We start from the raw sequence: 21,384 nt of genomic DNA, 5'->3' as shown, positions 1-21,384 counted from the left end.
CGCCTTTGAAGTCAAGGGATCAGTAGAAGATTCCATCTCAAAGAGCATGCCCACCAAAATACAACGATTGAAAGCACGAGGCTGAAGCGTTTGGCAAGGCAGGCACGACCTAGGATGATGATTTGGCCCAAGGCACTTAAGGCAGCGACGGTGTGGGTCCGTAAGAGAGATCGCGCGCTGGCACTTGCTACACTTCTTAAAGCCCGTGGCAGGCCGGGATATAGAAGGAAAAATAGCTGCCACAAGATCGAAGCCCTCGGGCTGCGGCCGAGCGGCCTGTCCCGAGAAACGGACGGAAGAGGAAAAAAAAATTTATTTTTTTTTTAAACTGAAAATGAAAGGAAAAAAATAACAGCGATTTGTGAGGAAAAAAATACAAACCGCGGTTCAGAGAAGGCACAAAGGAACAAAGTTAAACGCAGAGAGTCAAAGACGGACTTCTCAGCTCTGCGGAAAACTGAGAACTGAGGAGATGTGCCCTGCACTGGGTGGGAAGGCACTCGCGCCATGTGTGGTGCGGGCAACTTGAAACTTCGAGTTTCTTCAAGCAAGTCTGCTTGTGAGGCGTCCGCATCCGGGCTCCGTCGATGACATCACCCATATGTGAGAATACCTGCCTGCTTGTCCTGGGATAAAATCTATTACATTTAAACTGGTGGGAATTTGGAATGGACTCCCAGATTACATCAATTTTAAAAAGTTTAAAAATTTGGTTATTCTCACAATAGTTACCCAAGATTATTAGCTGACGAACAGTAATTAGGTAATTAAGTATATTTTATTCTTAACCTTTACCATCTATCTAATCTTAACTAATAGTATTTTTTCTACACAGTCTATTAGTTGTTCTTTTTTTTCCAATTCTTTACTCATTTTTTTAATAAAAACTTATATGTGTAACAGCATTTATAACATTTTAAACTCAGATACAACACTTTATGTTCTGTTAAAATCCATATCAGAATTTATCCCCCTCCCTCTAATCGATAACATTCTTTAAATTCAAGAAAACCTACCAGAAACCCCATTCCTATATACCTTATTTAAGATTCAAATTTTAAAAAAACAAACAAACAAACAAAAAAAACACCTCCCCCCCACCAACCACCCTGGATGTGCGTTTTTAAGGGGAAAAATAATGGTCAATCATTACAATATTTTGTTAATGGCTCCCAAATCTCTTGAAATTTTCTAAAATTCCCCTGCTGTGTGGCAATTGTCCTTTCCATTTTATAAATGGGACATAAAGAGTTCCACCAGAAACTTTAATTAAATCTCTTCCAGTTTTTCCAATTACTCGTAATCTGTTGTATGGCAACCCCTGTCATAAGTAGAAGCCTGTTATTCTTAGATGATATTTGGCTCTTAGCCCTCATTGACATGCCAAACATCACAGTATCATACGTCACTGGATTTTCCAACATACAATTGATTTCCAAAAAGCAAGAATCAATGGACAATAGAATAACAAATGATCTAATGTCCCAGCTTCGAGATGACAGTGCCAGTATCTATTTGGCTTAGAGCTATTTAACTTCTGTAACTTTTGAAATTACTGAGGGGGGACCTCTATAGTCTACACAAAATGCTGAGATGCTTCTGTTGGGCAAATAAAAAAACAAAACTTCCACCGATTCAGTTGTATGGATAGTAGGAGGGAGGGGGGGGAATGGAGCTGCCAAGTATCAAAACATATAATGAGGCCTGCATATTAAGATATATCTGTAACTGGTTGAGAGGAAGGTAGTATTATGGTCATTTGCCATTTGAACAATTTTTGGGGGCTCCTTATCACTATGCTTCTCTATTGCAGGCTCCGCCTTCTTCCGCCCCATCTTAGATCTAGCTGGGTGGTGCGACCCCTGAGATGCGCTTGGCAAACATTGGTTCTTGAATTAGGGAGTGACTCAAGGGTTTCGGATCTTCTGCCTATCTGAGGGAACTTAGCATTCATTGCCGGGATGGAGAATACTGCTTTTCTTCACTGGGAGACCTCGGGGATTTCTTTCCTAGAGCACATGCTGGGCCCTGGAGATACATTTCCTTCTTATGCTGAATTTTCTAGACGGGCCTTTCCAGAGTGGGATATTGCTTTGCCTTTCACCAACTCAAACATTATCATCATTCCTTGGACCATGACACACTTGTTTTTAAATTAAGGGCAAAAAGGGGTGTGTCGGGGGGGGGGTGTTTGAGGCCGTTTCTCCTGATCGCCCTTCAATCTCGGGTATCATTAGGGTTCTAGTGTCCCTTAGACCAAAAACTAATTATTCTTCTTTGAGAGTGAATTGGAAATTACATTACATTAGGGACTTCTATTCCGCTTATACCTTGCAGTTCAAGGCGGATTACAAAAGAGCTAACTGGACATTTTCAGTGAAGTTACAACAGTTTTGGGTTTTTTGTTTTTTTTGGTTACAAGGGAGGAGAGGTACCTGGATTAATTCTGGAAGAACTTGCAAATTGGATATTAAATTGACTGTACGTTACTGTGTGATATAACAAATAGATTACAGTTAGAGTACAAATAAGATTACGTTACATTTCAGGGATCTGAATACTTGGTTGGTGTTTTGGGGAGGAAGAGATTATTTACCGGTAAGTGGAGGTTTTGGGGGAGAATTTATCTAGGAGGAGGGGGAAGGGTTGGGTTAAGATATCTGGATAAATTTTTTGAAAAGTAGGGTTTTGATTTCTTTTCAAAAAGTTTTGAAGTCGCACGTTGCCGTCAACAGGTTAGAGATGGAGTGGTTAAGTTTTGCTGCTTGCGTCGCCAGAAGGTTATCAAACATCTTTTTGCGCTGAGTGCCCTTGAGTTGAGGAAAGGCAAAAGGGTTCAGAGTTCTTCTTTGTCTTGAGGTGAGGATTTGGTTTAGGCGGTTGTTTAGATAGGGGGGGCGGAGCCATTTAATGCTTTAAATAATAGACAGTAGAATTTGAATTGAATTCGTGCTTGCATAGGTAGCCAGTGAGAGTCTAGGAAGGCAGTTGTAATATGATCATATTTTCTCAGGGAGTAGATCAGTCTGAGGGCAGTGTTTTGTATAGTCTGAAGTTGTTTTATCATGTTGGCAGGACAAGGTAGATAGAGGGAGTTGCAATAGTCCAGTAGACCTAAGACTAGGGACTGGACAATTAGCCTGAATTGTGCTGGGTCGAAGAATTTTCTTATTTTACGTAGATTTCTCATAATTAAAAAAGCTTTCTGGGATGTTTTATTGATTTGGGACTGCATTGTGCAACATCTGTCTATCGTTAATCCTAGGAGTTTGAGTTCGGGCTGTATTGGGTATTTGGTGTTTTTAATTTTCAGTTCTGTAATGGTGGGAGTTTTGGCCTTTTCGAGCAGAAGTAATTTTGTTTTATCTGAGTTTAGTTTCAGTTTGTGGTCTACCATCCATTTTTCCACTGCATCTAGGGTTATTTCCAGTTTTGCTGTAGTGGTGGGCTCTGATGGGTCGAAGGGGAGGAGTATGGTGAGACTTGAGCATCCCTCTGAACCATTGGTATGTGGGGGCCAGCTTGCGGGCCATACCTAAAAGAATGTAGATATAGATTTTTCCATAGGGCATACATGACTCCGTCACAGTTACATCACATGGATTATTTAAATATGCATGTACGTGCCAGGTACTCACTGGAGGGGGTTACCTATATTCATGTCTTTTGGACCTGTCCGGTTGTAAGCCTTTTTTGGAGACGGATATGCGGAGGATTTTGGGGCAGGTGGTGTCCTGCATCCCTGAACTGTTATTGTTGGGATTGGCAGGGTACCCTATCTTGGGTTAGAAAACTTAAGTCTCTTGGGGCATAAAACAATATTGCAGTTTTGGACCACTTCGCAACCGCTAACTTATTGATCATGGAGGGAACACATCTCAGAGTTAGTAGTTTGGGAGGCCCAAGATATTAAATCAACTTATAAGAGAAAAAATTATTTTCTATTTGGGAGCCTTATCTGCGAGAGACTGCAGTCAGATTTTGAATAGATTGGGGGAGAGTATTCTATCCATTCCTTTTTGCTGTTTTATGAGATTCCGTTGTGGTATCTAAAGGTGGGTGATGAATGCTAACTGGTGGAATAGTCAACTCTACATAGATTCTTAGGGTGATTATGTGTTCTGGTTTTGGTCTGTGTAGGGATTTTCTCTCCCCCCCCCCTGTATTCTGGACCTCAAAGAGGGAGGTGGGGATTTATTGCAGTATGATCAATCTGTTTTTCTCTGGGGATTTCATTTTGCTCTATGAAGGAGAAATTAGGTTCTTACCTGCTAATTTACTTTCTTTTAGCTTCTTCAGACCAGTAGAGGTTAATTTTTTCGAATGGGTATATATCCAATCATGACCAGAAGGTGGAGACTGAAAACAAAACTGTGGAATACTATATAATATATTCCCTTCTCTATTCTCATCAGTCTGTTGAATTGCCAAGCAGAACTAAGAACTGGAAACAGAAAAGCAATACTCCGAACAGGAGTAACAACTAACATACCCAAATGCTGTTGGAAAATGCAGAGGAGAAATACCAGAAGGAAAATGTCCCCACAGCTCGCCAGCTAAGCCAGCCGAGCCACAGCCGCATCTCCCCGGTCTTAGAAAAATATTAGAACCCACAGCAAAAAAACAAAACTGCCCGCGCAACAGCCCCAACACAACAATAACAGACAGGGTGGGGACCTCTACTGGTCTGGAGAAGCTAAAGAAAGTAAATTAGCAGGTAAGAACCTAATTTCTCCTTCTTTAATAATAATAATAATTTTATTCTTATATACCGCCATGCCCATCGAGTTCTAGGCGGTTCACAATAATTACATTAGGATCCGCATTGACATGCCGATTTACAAACAATGCATTGGGTTTACAGGCAATGTATTGGATATACAAACAATGTATTGGATTTGCAACACCTTCAGCCGAACATGGCTGAAGAAGCGGGACTGGGAAGTAGAGAAGGAGGAAAGCGGTCAATAAAAAGGGGGGGGGGAAGGGCCGAACGGGCCGATTTACCACGGTTTATTGGATTTACAACAACTTTAGCCGAACTAGGCTAATGAAGGAGGAGGGTAAGTGAGCTGGAAGTCAGCGATCAATGAAGGGGGAAAGGGGCGGGCGTGTGGCCAGGTAATTCCGGAGAGGGGGCGTTAGGGGGCTTGTTTGTTGAATAGGTAAGTTTTGAGTGTTTTTCTGAAGTCGAGGTAAGTGGGAGCCTCGAGAATCATTTGGGCGATCCATGGGTTCATCTTAGCTGCTTGGAAGGCGAAGGTTTTGTCTAGGAATCTTTTAAGATGACAGAGCTTAAGCGAGGGGTAGGTGAACAGTTGAATTCTACGGGATTTCTTGTTGGTGCAGTAAAGGTTAAAGAGGTGATTGATGTATCTTGGCGAGAGGCCGTTTACCGATTTGTAGCAGAAGCATGCGAATTTGAAGAGTACTCTGGATTCGAAAGGCAGCCAGTGGAGTTGGTGGTAGAAAGGGGTGATATGTTCCCATTTCTTTAGGCCATAGATGAGGCGGACGGCTGTGTTTTGGATCACTTTTAGTCTCCTGGTCGTTTTCTTCGTGGAGTTTAGCACTCTCCAGTCCAGTAGAGGTTAATCTTTAAGAATGGGATGTATCAAAGCAGTCCCTCACACGGGCGGAACCCCCGAAAGGCTGACACCAGAACACGCACACCGAACACCGCGTCCCGACGCGCTTGAACATCTACCCAAACGTGTCTGACAAAGGAATACAAGGAAGACCAAACCGCAGCATTACAAATGTCCACTAGAGGCACGAGCAATGACTCAGTCCAAGAAGCCGCCTGACCCCGAGTGGAATGAGCTTTGAGAAACTCCGGAATGGGCTTCTGCCTCAGAAGAGAAGCGGAAGCATAGTCTCCCTGATCCAGCGTGCAATAGTAGCCTTAGAAACGCCAGCCCCCCTAAGAGGACCCGCCAGAAGGACAAAGAGATGATCTAATTTCCTGATCTCCTGGGTCCGCTGCACATAAGAGCGAAGGACCCGACCAACATCCAACCTGCGCAGCTGTCTTTGCTCAGAAGAGCCCTCCCGACTTCCCAAGACCGGGAGGACCACAGATTGATTGACATGAAAAGGAAAAACTACTTTTGGCAGTAAAAGAAGGAACAGGCCTCAAGACAACCTGCTTCCTAGAAAACTCCAAGAAGGGAGCCCTACAAGAGAAAATCTTTAGCTCAGAAACATGCCTTGCAGAAGAAATGTACACCAAAAAGACCGCCTTCAGAGTAAGGTCCTTCAAAGAGCAGCCGCCCAACGGTTCGAAGGGCGGGTGCACCAGACTGAGATCCCAAGAGGTAACAGAGGGCCGCACGGGAGGCCTGAGCAACTCGGCCGCCCGCAAAAAGCGAATCACATCAGGAATGGCTGTCAAATGCTGACCTGTCACTAACTCCCGAAAGGCTGACAAGGCCACAAGCTGAACCCGGAGAGAAGACCAAGCCAGGCCTCTATCCAGGCCATCTTGCAAGAACTCTAGATGTTAGGCAGAGAAGCGCGAAAAGAGACCACTCCCCGTGCCTGGCACCATCCCTCAAAGAGGCACCAAACCCACACATAAGCCTGAGAGGTAGAAAACCTTCAGGACCCCAAGAGCGTAGAGATCACCTTATCTGAATACCCCTTCTTACCAAGGCGACCCCTTTCAAAAGCTAAGCCGTAAGACAGAAGGGAGACGGGTTGAACATGAGAATGGGACCCTGCATCAGAAGGTCATCCAAGAGAGGCAGAGGAAGAGGATCCGCCACCTGAGCATCATCAGATACGCGTACCACGGATGTCGATGCCAATCCGGAGCCACCAGAACCACCAGACCCGGATGGCAAACAATGCGGAGAAGAACTCTGCCTACTAATGGCCAAGGAGGGAACACGCACAACAGCCCCTCTGTTGGCCATGGTTGAACCAGAGCATCTAGACCCTCGGCCAGTCCATCCCTGCGACGACTGAAGAACCGGGACACCTTGGCGTTGCCACTCATGGCCATCGGTCCATCAGGGGCTGACCTCAAGCCTGCACTATCAACTGAAAAGCCACGGGGCTGAGACACCACTCTCCGGGATCTAAGATGTGACGACTGAGGAAGTCCGCCTGAACATTCTCCACCCTGGCTATGTGAGAGGCCGAGAGGTCCAGAAGGTGTGACTCCCAAAGCATGAGCCGAGCCACCTCCAGCGCCACCTGAGCGCTCATGGTGCCCCAACGATTGACATAAGACTCCGCCGTGGCATTGTCCGACAGTACTCTCACCGACTTGCCCATCAAGAGGGAGCGGAAGGCTAACAGCGCCAGACGGACGGCTCTGGTCTCCAATACGTTGCTTGACCAGGACGCCTCCTCCATGGACCAGGTGCCCTGAGCTGAATGACCTATACACTGAGCCCCCCCAATCAAGGAGACTGGCATCCATGAGAAGCACCGTGCACCGCGGTAGATCCAGACTCAACCTCTGGATCAGATAAGAGGTCTGGAGCCACCAACGAAGACTGCAGCGCACCAAGCCTCGCAGAGGGACAGGGACATCCAAACTGTGCCTCTGGGGTGACCACCTCCGGAGCAGAGCATACTGAAGAGGTCACATGTGGGCCAGCACCCACCTCACCACGTCCAGGAACGCTGCCATCGACCCCAAGACTTGGAGGAAATCCTGCGCCCGATGACACCAGGACGCCAAAAGAAGGCGAATCTGAGATTGCAATTTGCTTACCCAGGCCTCTGGAAGGAAGACCTTCCCCAAGGAGGTGTCGAACAGAACCCCAAGGTACTCCAGACGCTGAGCTGGGACCAACCGACTCTTGGAAAGGTTTACCACCCAGCCCAGCGACTGAAGAAACTCAACCACCCGAGCCGTAACCCGGGTGCTCTCCTGCAACGACTTCGCCCGAATCAACCAGTCATAAGAACATAAGCAATGCCTCCGCTGGGTCAGACCTGAGGTCCATCATGCCAAGCAGTCCGCTCACGCGGCGGCCCAACAGGTCCAGGACCTGTGCAGTAATCCGCTATCTATACCCCTCTATCCTCTTTTCCAGCAGGAAATTGTTCAATCCTTTCTTGAACCCATGTACCGTACTCTGCCCTATTACGCCCTCTGGAAGCGCATTCCAGGTGTCCACCACACGTTGGGTAAAAAATAACTTCCTAGCATTCGTTCTGAATCTGTCCCCTTTCAACTTTTCTGAATGCCCTCTCGTTCTTTTATTATTTGAAAGTTTGAAGAACCTGTCCCTCTCTACTCTCTCTATGCCCTTCATGATTTTGTAAGTCTCTATCATATCCCCTTTAAGTCTCCTCTTCTCCAGTTTCTCCAATCTCTCAGCGTATGAAAGGTTTTCCATACCTTTTATCAGATGTGTTGCTCTCCTCTGAACCCTCTCGAGTAATGCCATATCTTTCCTAAGGTACGGCGACAAATATTGGATGCAGTACTACAAATGCGGACGCACCATCGCTCGATACAACGGAAGGATAACTTCTTTCGTTCTGGTAGTAATACCCTTCTTGATTATACCTAGCATTCTATTCACTCTCCTAGTGGCCGCTGCACACTGTGCCGTCTGCTTCATTGTCATGTCCACCATTATCCCAAGTCCCTTTCTTGGGTACTCTCATTCACTAACATCCCTCCCATCGTATAGTTGTACCTCGGGTTTCTGCTTCCCACATGTAACACTTTACATTTCTCAACGTTGAACTTCATTTGCCATCTCGTCGCCCATTCCCCTAGTTTGTTCAAGTCCCTTTGCAATTCTTCGCAGTCCTCTTTAGTCCGAGCTCCACTAAAAAGTTTGGTGTTGTCCGCAAATTTTATTATCTCACACTTTGTCCCTGTTTCTAGATCATTTATGAATATATTAAATAGCAGCAGCCTGAGCACCAAGCCCTGCGGGACCCCACTCATGACCCTTCTCCAGCCCGAGTAGTGGCCCTTTACTCCTACCCTCTGTTTCCTGCCCGCCAACCAGTTCTTGATCCATCTATGTACGTCTCCTTCCACCCCATGATACTTCAGTTTCTGAAGTAGGCGTTCATGGGGTACCTTGTCAAAAGCCTTTTGGAAATCTAGATATATGATGTCTATGGGGTCTCCTCTGTCCATCCATTTGTTAATTCCTTCGAAGAAGTGCAATAGGTTCGTTACGCATGATCCCCCCTTGCAGAAACCATGTTGGCTGGTTATCAGAAGTTCATTTCTTTCAAGATGTTCATCGATGTTTTCTTTTATCAGTGCTTACGCCATTTCCCTGGAACAGAGGTCAGACTCACCGGTCTGTAGTTTCCCGTGTCACCTCTTGATCCCTTTTTAAAGATGGGCGTAACGTTGGCTATCTTCCAATCCTCCGGGATCACGCCTGTTTTCAGGGATAGATTGTAAATTTCCTGCAGTAGTTCCACTATTTCTTCCTTCAGAACCCTTGGATGAATTTCATCTGGACCCGGGGATTTGTCAGTTTTTAATTTTTCTATCTGCCTGCGTACGTCTTCAAGGCTCACTTCCATGGATGTTAATTTTTCTGCTTGATCTCCTTTGAAGATTTGCTCAGGTTCCGGTATGTTGGTTGTGTCTTCATTTGTAAATACAGATGAAAAGAACATGTTAAGTCTTTCTGCCACTTCTTTCTCTTCCTTCACCACTCCTTTCCTGTCTCCGTCATCCAGTGTTCCCCCTTCCTCCCGGGCCGACTGTTTCCTTTAACATATCTAAAGAATGGTTTGAAATTTCGTGCTTCCCTGGCTAACTTCTCTTCATACTCTCTTTTGGCTTTTCGAACCACACGGTGACATTCTTTTTGATACTTCCTATGCTCTTTCCAATTCCCCTCAGTTTTGTCCTTTTCCATTTCCTGAATGAATTTTTATTATTGCCTATCGCTTCCTTCACTATTTTAGTTATCCACGCCGGGTCTTTTGTTCGACTCTTTTTGCACCCTTTTCTGAATCTGGGGATATACAGATTTTGTGCCTCACTCACCGTGTCCCTGAAAAAAGACCAGGCATGTTCTACCTTTTGCCATTTTTTGGAAGTGTTCCTAAGTTTCTTCCTGACCATTTCTCTCATTGCTTCGTAGTTTCCTTTCCTGAAGTTAAAAGTTGTCTCTATGGTTCTTTTTCCTTTCAGTATTCCAACCTCAACCTTGAACTTGATCATATTATGATCGCTGTTTCCCAACGGACCCACTACTTCTACTTCCTTTGCAGGTCCCCTTAACCCATTTAGGATTAGATCCAGAGTGGTATTTTCTCTCGTCGGTTCTCTTACAAGCTGCTCCATTAAGCAATCTTCTGTAGCCTCCAGGAATTCTGTCTCCCTAGCACATCTTGAGCTTCCAAGACTCCAGTCTATCCCTGGGTAGTTGAAGTCTCCCATAATAATCATGTTACCGCTTTTGCATTCTCGCTTTATCTCGGCTTCCATTTCTTCATCGATATCTCCAGTTTGCCCGGGTGGACGATAGTATGGGCCCATCTTTATTTCAGGTCCTTTCCTTCCCGGTATTTTAACCCATAGCGATTCCAGCTTGTTAGTCGTCTCTGCTGTGTCCATTCTTGTCGATTGTATGCTTTCTTTTATGTATAGGGCTATTCCACCTCCTTTCTGTCCTGACCTGTCCTTGCGATAGAGCTTGTACCCCGGCAGTGCTGTATCCCATTTATTTTCCTCATTCCACCATGTTTCAGCGACTCCAATGATGTCTATGTCCTCTGCTTTGGCCATGGCTTCTAGTTCCCCCATTTTGTTTCTTAGGCTCCTTGCATTAGTATATATGAAATTTAGATCCTGGTATTTTCTTAACATTGTTTCCTTTTCCTGTGCTTCGGCCTCTGCTTTCTTCTCTTTTGCTACAATCTTTCTAACCTCCTCTTCTGGGTTAGTCGACTTGTGTAATTTGTCCCTTGTTTCTTCCCAGCCTTTTTCCCCCTTAGTATCTTCACGGGATACCTTCTTCCGAATCGTCGACACTTGGTCGACTTGTCAGCTTTCCCCTTCTTTTTAGTTTAAAGCCTGTTCTATTCCTCTCCTGACGTTGTTTGCTAGAAGTCTAGTTCCCGCTGCACTCAGGTGTAGTCCATCTTTCCTGTAGAGCTTGCTCTTGCCCCAGAACGTTGTCCAGTTCCTCACGAAGTACCAGAATGCCCTCCAACTGCAATGCCGCCGCGACGACCACCATCACCTTGGTGAACATCCGGGGAGTTGTGGCCAGAACTGATAGTGCTGACTCAATATCGCAAAGCGAAGAAAGAGCTGATGAGAGGCCCGAATGTAAACAGGCAAGTAAGCCTCCACCAGAGCGAGAGAAGTCAGGAACTCCCCCGGCTGAACCGCCAGAAGGACAGACTGCAGTGTGTCCATGCGAATAAAGGGAATTTTGAGAGCCCTGTTGACCCCGGTTTAAACCAAGGATGGGCCGAAAGGAAATGGCGTATCAGCCGGTGCTGCACTCCTGAGGGGACACTGGACAACTGCTTTGAGATCTAGCAAGCGCCAAAGGGTCTGGCAAACAGCTAGCGTCTCCCATACCACCTGACACGGAGGCTAGATATGATCCAGCAGAGAGTGGGCAAAATTCCAGAGCATAACCGTCCCGCACCACCACCAGGACCCACTAATCAGACGTGATCTCGGCCCACTTGGAAAACAAGTTGCGCAGCCGGGCGCCCAAGGGAACCAAAGGGGGCACCGGCAAAGAGCCATCGTGCAGGACGAGCAGCAGGGGAACCGGGGGGAACACACAGCCCCCCGACGGGCCCCCTGAAAGGACTGCATGCACTAAGCCAACCGACCCCAGGGAAAAACCAGAAGCCTGGAAAGAAGCAGCCCATGCCCCAGGCGAAACTTGCAAAATTCCCACAGACGCCCCCGGGCAGTGCCACCCCGAGATGCCAGGCGGGCACGGTCCTCAGGCAGACAGGGCACCTTAGAGTCCATCAGAGTCTGAACCACCATATCAAAGTCCTCTCCAAACAAAAACAACCCCCGAAAGGGAAATTTTGGGAAGTTCAGTTTTGGACATGGCAACCGCCATCCAAGCGCGAAGCCACAAGGTACTGCACATCAACTCCACATCAAGTCACACAGAACATCTGAGAGGAATGAGGCAGTCATCTCAACCTTCACCACCTCCTGATCCACTAAGGACCAGTCATTAGACTCATGATCCAGGACACGCTCAGACCACGAAACACGGTACGAGCCACCAGCCCCACACAAATAGCCACCTGGACCCCCAAGGCAGAAACATCAAAATTATACTTAAGAAGTGTCTAACGTACGCTCCTCAGAGACCCTAAGGGCAGAACCGCCCATAACAGGCACGGTATGCCACTTATTAAGTGCCGAGATCACCGCGTCCACCACTGGCAAAATTAAGGTAGCCCTATCCCCCTCCAAGGCGCGTACCAACCGAAACGGCACCCCGACGTAGTCCACTGCGCCAGCACAAAATCCCAAAAATCCTGACGCAGAGGAAAAGAGCGGGAAACAGGACAGACCCCCTGAAGCAGAGGGGCTCCCATACGCAGGGTCTCCAGTGGCGCAACTTCAAAAATGCAGCACCGAGACCTGCTAAATCAGGTCTAAAAGCTCATCCCTCTGAATAAAAAGCGCACCACGGACACATCTGCGCTGGAAGACGGAAAACCCGACGCCCCGCTGCCAGCGGCCGTCCCATCTAGAGGATCCTGGAAGCCCGCCAAAGCAGCCAGGTCCTCAACCACGCCAACACGCTCCTCCGACCACCAATTCGCAATCCAAGCTCCTTGCAGGCGCTTGGATGAGAGAGGAGTAAGAGGGGGACGCCAAATGAAAAGAGGGAAGCAAAGCCAGAGGGTGTGTGGAGGGAAACCCCCCCCCCCCCCCGAAACCCCCCAGATGCACATAGGACCCCCAATTGTCTGCACAAAGAAAGAAATTAAACTGGGGGCAAAAAAACCCCAGGGTTCCTGCTGAAACCTGCCCCTGTATTTGCAATACAGGGGGAAGGTCACTTGAGGTTGCAAACAAAATGGAGGGAACTGTGTCAAAATGGCTAAGATCCCACCAAAAATAACCCCTCCAGGGCCTGTAGCGGCTGGGAAACCTAAACTGTCCCAGACGCTAAAGCAGGCAAGCCGGCATCAGTTGTTGAAAAATCAGCTGAGAGGGAATCCTTGTTCCCCTACCGTCGGCGGTTTGGGGAATCTCTCCGGAGGTAGTGAGAGCAGACCGGGTTGCCTCACTGCTTTCAGCCGGCTCACGAGGCACTAAGGCCAGGGAGCTCTGGATGCCTGCAACCGCTGCCGTCAGAGCTCCATGACCACACCGGCCCAAACCGCCGAGTTCAGGCCGGCCGCGAGTGCCTTGCGGCTGGACCAAATTGTGTCATACTCCCCCCGAGAAGGGCACAATTGCTCCATACGCGACCTAGCTAGGAGAAAAAGTGCCGGTTAGTGCAAAAATACAGTAAACTGACAGGGAAGCAACTCTGCAGACCGGCACTACCTCAGGATTTTTTTTTTTTTTTTAACAGAACAGACTCCACAGGCTCTCGAAGCAATATGCCTTGCTTGATTTAGGGGGCAAGGCTTACTGCTGAGGCTACTCTAAAAAAAATGTGGGGAAGTGGAGGAAGTGGGGGGAGGGACCCCGCTCGAGACCCGCCGGGTTTGACACCCCTGAGGTCGGACGGACCCCCAAACAGGGCCCGCCCAAGCTCTGTCCGGCCAAAAACAGGGACTAGAATCCCCCTAAACAAATTCCAATAGCCCTACCAAGGGAGATGGGTACAGATCACTCAACACCTGCTGGAGACTGAAAGTCTCTACCTGCTGGTCATGATTGGATATATACTCATTCATAAAGATTAACCTCTACTGGTCTGGAGAGTGCTAAAGAAGTAATATTTCTCTCTCAGACATGGACTTTCCTGCCTGATCCAGGGACTTTAAGAACCCAAGTCCCTGGACAGTTTGCTTGGAGGAGGCATGAAGAGGTCTATAACTATTCAATGGTAAATGGGATGGGATGGGAAGAAGGGTGTTACAACATTGGAAAAAGTTGAATGATGGCTACAGATTTTGGGCTTCCTGATAGGATACAATCAAAATGCAACAACCTATCTTGAATGTTTTGATGTTTGCTGTTTTGTGCTTTTCGGTGTCTTCAATAAAAATATTTGAAAGTAAAACCTCAAAATTATTGCCAGAGAATGTGGCAAAAGCAGTTAGCTTAGCAAGGTTTAAAAAAAGATCTGTACAAATTCTTACAAGCAAAATCCATAGACATACACTTTTAAAAGACTTTGGAAAAATTCACTGCTTATTCCTGGGATAAGCAGCATAAAATCTTTTTTTACTCTTTTGGGATCTTGCCTGGTACTTGTAGTCTGAATTGGCCACTGCTGAAAACAGGATACTGGGCTTGATGGACCTTCTTTCTGACCTAGTATGGTTATGCTTAAGTTCTTAAGAAACTCTAGCACATGATTAGAAATCTGAGCTCTAGGAGAGGAGACCCCTCAGTTCTGCCACATGGTGCTATCACCCATTTGTGGGACTGTTACGATCCTGGAGAAAAACATACTTTATTGAAAAACTTTGTTGTAAAGGGTCATTGTGTTAATCAGCAAACCTTTGTAGACTAAACATTAGAAAGAACAGTATAATGGATTCATGAAAATGTATTCCTTTTTTTTATATATATATCTTTATTCATTTTTAATCATTCAACAAGTGTACAATTTAATATCATACATATTCTTGAAAACATCACTTGTAAGTCTATCAAGAAAAACAACAATTGTATATATATATATATATATATATATATATATATATAAACCGATAACCCACCCCCTTTCCCATTATTATTAATAGTAAACACAATAAAATAAGAACCCTTCCCCCTCCCTATTATTCATGGTGTATATTTCAATAAAATAACTGGTGTTTAATCATCACAAAAAGATGTCAATGGCCCCCATATTTTAGAAAAGGACTTATAATTTCCATTTTGTATAGCTATTGATCTTTCCATTTTGAACATATGACATGAGTTCCACCAAAAGGTGAAATTAAGTTTACTGCAATCCTTCCAATTGTTGGTGATATGATTAATAAAAATTTATTATTAAATGATATCTGACTCTTTTTTCTCATAGCTGTTCCAAATAAAACTGTATTATAAGATAGTGCTATATGATTTTCCAGTAAACAATTTACTTGATTCCAGATGGAATTCCAAAAGGCTAAAATAGAGACAATAAAACAAAAGATGATCTAAAGTCCCTATTTCAAGATTACAATGCCAGCATCTATCAGACTTTGAACTATTCAACTTCTGTAATCTAACTGGGGTCCAAAATGCTCTATGCAAAAGAAAAAACCATGTTTGTCTCATAGATGCAGACATTGTACATCCTATCCTCCAAGACCAAATTTGTGGCCATTGAGAAGCTGAAACTGATGCTTAATCTCAATGCTCCAAATATCCCTAAGACCATTTTTATGTTTTTTCTTAACCAATTCGTTAATAGTTTTATACCACTGTGCAGCCTGGTGACCCAGAAAATCTACCTGGAAGCATGAGAATTCCAAACTAAATTGAGTATTAAGGCTTTTCCATTCAGGGAATCCTACCTGAATGGCCTGCTTCAATTGCAACCATCTAAAACTTTGTGATTTATTGAGCCCAAATTTATGTTGCAATTGTGTAAAATCAAGCAGCTTATCATTTAAAATAACATCCTTTAAAGTCCATATTCCTGCAATTATCCAATGCCTCCAGATGATCTTAAAACCGCCAATCTGAATCTTGGGGTTTAGCCAAATGGATTGATTTGTTGATTTGCTGATAGGAATAGTAGTCAAGTTATTCCTAATACTTACGAGGCAGCTGTGGAGTCTTACTTTCCATTAGATCTTGAGGGATTGATTTATCATCCTGTTACAACAGAAAAGCAAGTTAAGCCCATGCTTACAAGCACTAAATTTACATGTAAAAAAGGATGTGGAAGACTTACCATTTTCACATGCATAGGTCTATCAAATAAAAACTGTCCATTGAACATAGCTGAATATCACCAGTCAAGGAAAAAGGGATAAAAGTGAAAGGTTACAAACATTTCAGATAAACTCAATTGATCTTAATCTAAAGATCATTTTAAAGAAAAATCAACCTATATTAGCGAGGAAAAATTTGGCCCTGTTAATTCTCTTTCCTCAGGCCTAACCAAACCAATCTAGAACTGTGGGAAGGTTTATCTCCCTTAGCCAGCACATGAAGACAGATCTGAACAAAACCAGGCAGCAACGCCACCTTAAGGAGGAAGGGCATTACCTACTTAAGTGAGACTACTGCTTAACTCTTCACTCTTTGGAAACTGAAAACCATAAAAAAATACTTCGACCCTCTATCCTTCAGATTACTGGTACAATCACTGATTCTATCCACCCTGGATTACTGTAACATCATTTATTTGGGGATACCTAAAAAAAAAAAAACGTGAGAAAATTGAGAATAGTTCAAAACACGGCCGTCCGTTTAATATTCGGACTAAAGAAACGTGATCACATTAGTCCCTTCTACAGACTGTTGCACTGGTTACCAATTGAGGCACGAATTCTATTCAAATTCTCCTGCTTTTGCTACAAACTAATCTGGGGAATGGCCCCCAACTACCTTCTACCTCACTTCAAATTCTACTCCTCCACTAGGTCTACCAGAAATCGCAACCTCTTTACATACCCAAAATCACAGGCTGCAGATATCAAACCTTCCTAGACAGAACATTCAAGCTGGTAGACAGCAAACTTGGCTAGGCTACTTCATTGATGTCGCTAGATTGACCTACAGTGTCTTTCGGAAAGAATTAAAGACCACCTTGTTTAAGAAATTCATGTCCTAGCCAATTTTCTCCCCACGATCAAAGCTACCACACCTCATCAGAATTCTTTATTCCTCATAATAGGAACCCTATATTCTCTGTCTGCTATAATGTCCTCACAATTATACCCAGCTTCCCGCTGGTGCCCGATCATTTTCAATGTAATATGAAAATAAGTTAATTCTTATTCTGTAACCTATGTATATTTGTCTTCTAACCATTTTGCACCTTGTAATCTCTGACCGCTCAATGTTCTCTATCTATTTATACACTGTAATTCGCTGACTGTACAGCTTTTCTTCATTGTGAACCACCTAGAAGTCGCAAGACTATGGCAGTATAGAAAATAAAGTTATTATTATTATTATTATTAACTAAAACGCAAAGCACAACCAAATAGCCACCAAACACACGACCTGTAATAGAAGATTAGGTTTATACCTTTGATAATCTTTTTTGTTAGTCCCTGTATAATTCCATATACTAGGTGTTCAATCCTAACACGCAATCCGGGAGTTTCAGAAATCCACAAACTTTTCTAAGCACATACTCCACCCCATTAGCCTGAGAATAGCAAACATATCCAGTTAAGTTCCAAAGCCAAGTAACAAACCTGGACCAATATATGACATGAGGTACAGGGGAAAATTCCCAGCAACATAAGTAATTCTTGAACTGGTTTGCTCTGCAACATATTAACAAGCGATAAACAGACACAAAGGCAACTCAGAAAAACATTTATAAGCAATGTAGAACAACCCTGATGTGTGCAACAAGCACCCCAAGAAAGGCCTTCGGTAATGCATATACTCATGAAAGCACACCACAGGATCTGTCAACTGGCTGGAAAGCGTTCAAGCCTGCCTGTAAGGAGATTCATCAGGGCAGAAATAAGCAAGCTATTCCAAACAACTGAGTATATACAGAGAGGGCTGGAGGTATGGAATCCTACAGGGACTAACAGAAAGAAGATTATCGAAGGTATAAACCTAATCTTCCATTTTGCTACGTCCCTTCCGGATTCCATATGTTAGGTGACGTACCAAAGGAATGAAACATAGCAACATGATAGCAGATGGGCCAAATGGTCCATTTAGTCTGCCCATCCACAGTAATCATTATCTCTTTCTCTCCCTGAGAGATCCCATGTGCCTATCCCAGGACCAATTGAATTCAGATAGAGTGTCACTGTTTCCATCAAGTTTCAAGTTTATTAAAATTTTGATTAAACGCAAATCAAGATTTCTAAGCGTTTTACAAATTATTTTAAAAAGAGGGAGATGAAATTGACAAATATCCACTTAACAACACTTGACTGACAAAAACATTAGGAAAGTTGGAAGAACTACAAATTAAAAGAAGAAAAATAACGACTTTATTTTTATATACCGCCATACCACAAACAGTTCTAAGGTAAACCACAATAGGGAGGGGAAGCAGTCAGGATTATCAAGCAACTCTTCTGGGAGACTGTTCCATGCATCTACCACCCTTTCTGTAAAAAAGTACGAGTTAGATTACTCTGGAGACTATCACCTCTTAAATTCATCCTATGCCTTCTCATTGCAAAGTTTCCTTTCAAATGAAAGATACTCAACTCATGCACATTTACATTACATAGGTATTTAAACATCTCTAAAACAAAGGACTGCAGAGTAGAACGTACAAGGTGCAGGAATCTTTATTAAAAGTCTATATAAAATTTAAATCCATAAAAACGGCTCTCTTATGATTCAAACACGGTCCGTGTTTCAGAAAAACACTCCTTCCTCAGGGGTCCGGGGTTTCTGATGTAGAGAGCCATGTGGAGCACCCCGTCGTAATATAAAATCAAAATTTGTGAAACGAAGGCAAGAAGTTCTCCTTCCGGGCTAACACAGTGTGAATACTGCAATCAAAAGTTTAAACATCTCTATCATATCTCCCCTCTCCCGCCTTTCCTCCAAAGCATACAGATTGAGCTCTTTAAGTCTGTCCCCTTACGCCTTATGACGAAGACCACATACCATTTTAGAAGCCTTACTCTGGACCATCTCCATCCTTTTTATATCTTTTTGAAGGTGCGGCCTACAGAATTGTACACAATATTCTAAATAAGGTCTTATACAGGGGCATCAATACCTCCTTTTTCCTACTAGCCATACCTCTCACCTGTTTGATCATCTTAAGATCGTCACTAGAGAATGACACGGGGAAAAAATCTGTCCCCGTCACCGGCCCACCATCCTCTGCACCGCCCCGTCACCGCCGTTCCCTTCACCGCCCCGTCACCGCCACTGCCATCCCATTCACCGCCCCGTCACCATCCCCGCTGCATCCATATAAGCCTTAGTACTGTAATATTTAGCTTATTCCTTTCTTATAAATCAAAGTTCCTGCTGCTGAACTAGAGAAAGAGATGTTCAGCTGGCAGGGCTTTGTTTATAAATTTTTATCAACACAACTAATATACTATTTTATCCTAAAGCAAAAAATAATAAATAAATATAATTTTTTTTTCTACCTTTGTTGTCTGGTTTCTGCTTTCCACATCTTCTCATTGAATTCCTTCCATCCACTGTGTGTCTTCTCTCTGCGTCTTCCATTTGCTGTTACTGTGCCTCTCCCTTAACCCCCCCCCCAATTGGTCTAGCACCCATCTTCTTCCCTCCGCTCCCGCATAGTCTGGCATCTGTCTTCTTCCCACTCTATCTTCCACATTTCCCTTGGGGGTCTGTTCCTCTCCACCCTCCTTCAATGTCTGTTCTATTCCTTTCCACCACCACCCTTCCCTCCCTCCTTTACCATCTGTTCCTTTCTACTACCCTTCAGCTCCTCTCGCGTGGCCTATCCACCTTCCTTCCTCTTATTTTCATGGCACGTTACAATGTAATTTGTGCAAGCCACTGGAGCCTGCAAGCTCGGTCCCTGTCCCATCCCCACAAACCATCTCGCTTCTGTGCTCCTATTTTCTCCATTTCTAATATCTCCCCTATATATCTGTCATTGCCCCCCCTGTGTCCATATACCATCCCCATGGCATGTCCCCTTTATGTCTCTGTCCCTATGCCCCATGCACATAATTTCCCCTCTTTCTGTTACCTTCTTGTGTCCAGATTTCCCCTATCTTCCTCTTCCATACCAGTGTGTCTCTTCTTTTCAACCCCATCTAGCTTTTTTCCCTCTTTCTTCCCCCCCCCCCCTGCTTCTAGCATCTGGCTCACCTGCCAGTCCTTCCCTTTCTTTCCTGCTGTGGGTTTTTCTTTCCGACTTCATCCCCTTGGCCCAGAATCCTTTTCCCTTTCACTCCCTCCTTCCAATTTGAGCCGGGAACACTAGCGATCGCACGGTCCCCGCAGCCACTACCTGCCTGCCCAATCGATCCTAGTGTTTAGCCAGCTCTCTCCCTTCTCCTCACCTTAGTTTATAGGTTTTCTTTTTCGGCGACCTGCACGCTTTCCCAAAGAGCCACGCACGCGCGGCTGCTCAGTGTTCAATCTTCTGCTCTGCTGCAACTTCCTGTTTCCGGTTGCGTCAGAGCAGAAGATCGCGCCGAAAAAGAAAATCTACAAACTAAGGTGAGGAGAAGGGAGAGAGCTGGCTAAACACTAGAATCGATTGGGCAGGCGGGTGTGAGCTGTGGGGACCACGCGATCCTTCATGCCTCACTGCGGGGACAAGACCATTCACCGCCCCGCGGGCGGTGAATGGCCTTGTCCCCGTCGCCGCAGCGACTGCTAGTTTTCTTCCCCGTTTTCGGCGGGTGACCCGCGGCTAAAATGCGGTGGCCGCGGGTAAACCGCCACCGTGTCATTCTCTAATCGTCACATACAATCACACCCAAGTCCTGCTCTTCTGTCGAGCACATAAGTTCTTCACCCCCTAAACTACTATTCCCTCGGGTTTTTGCATCCCAAAAGCATGATCTTGCATTTCTTAGCATTAAATTTTAGCTGCCAAATTTCAGACCATTCTTCAAGCTTCACCAGGTCTTTCTTCATGTTATTCACATCTACTCTATTGCAGATTTTGGTATCATCTGCAAAGAGGCAAATCTTACCCGACAACCCTTCAGCAATATCGTTTATAAAAATGTTAAAAAGAACAGACTCAAGAACAGAACCTTGAGGCACACCACTGGTAACATCCCTTTCCTCAGAGTGATCTCCATTGATCACTACCCTCTGTCGCCTTCCACTCAACCAGTTCTTGACCCAGCCCGTCACTTTGGGACCCATCACGACGGCACTCAGTTTATTTACTATACGTCTGTGTAGAACACTGTCAAAAGTCTTTGCTAAAATCTAAATACACCACATCTAGTGCACATCCTCTATCCAATTCTCTGGTCACCCAGACAAATAAATTTATTAGATTTGTCTGACAAGACCTACCTCTAGTAAATCCATGTTGCCTCCAGTCCTGTAATCCACAGGATTCCAGAAACCTGACCATTCTGTTTTAAAAGCATTTCTATTAATTTGCTTACCACAGAAGTCAGATTTACTGGCCTGTAATTCCCTAC

General features: G+C 44.8%; 1 protein-coding gene across 5 annotated transcripts in view; it reads right to left on the bottom strand.

Moving 5' to 3' along the window:
* The window catches only part of MYEF2 (myelin expression factor 2), a 222,122-nt gene that overhangs the window by 119,575 nt on the left and 81,163 nt on the right, over positions 1–21,384 (bottom strand). For all 5 annotated transcript variants that reach the window (XM_033920385.1, XM_033920384.1, XM_033920386.1 and 2 more), the window contains exons 8-9: positions 16,017–16,066; positions 15,883–15,937 (exon numbers count right to left, since the gene is read on the bottom strand). In XM_033920385.1, coding sequence (XP_033776276.1) covers positions 15,883–15,937; positions 16,017–16,066 — 105 coding nt within the window. The remainder of the gene's footprint in view (positions 1–15,882; positions 15,938–16,016; positions 16,067–21,384) is intronic.

This window comes from Geotrypetes seraphini, chromosome 14 (assembly GCF_902459505.1).
Source record: "Geotrypetes seraphini chromosome 14, aGeoSer1.1, whole genome shotgun sequence".
In the NCBI taxonomy this organism is placed as follows: Eukaryota; Metazoa; Chordata; class Amphibia; order Gymnophiona; family Dermophiidae; genus Geotrypetes; species Geotrypetes seraphini.
The sequence above is the reverse complement of the archived record's forward strand: the minus strand, read 5'-3'. Positions and strand labels throughout refer to the sequence as shown.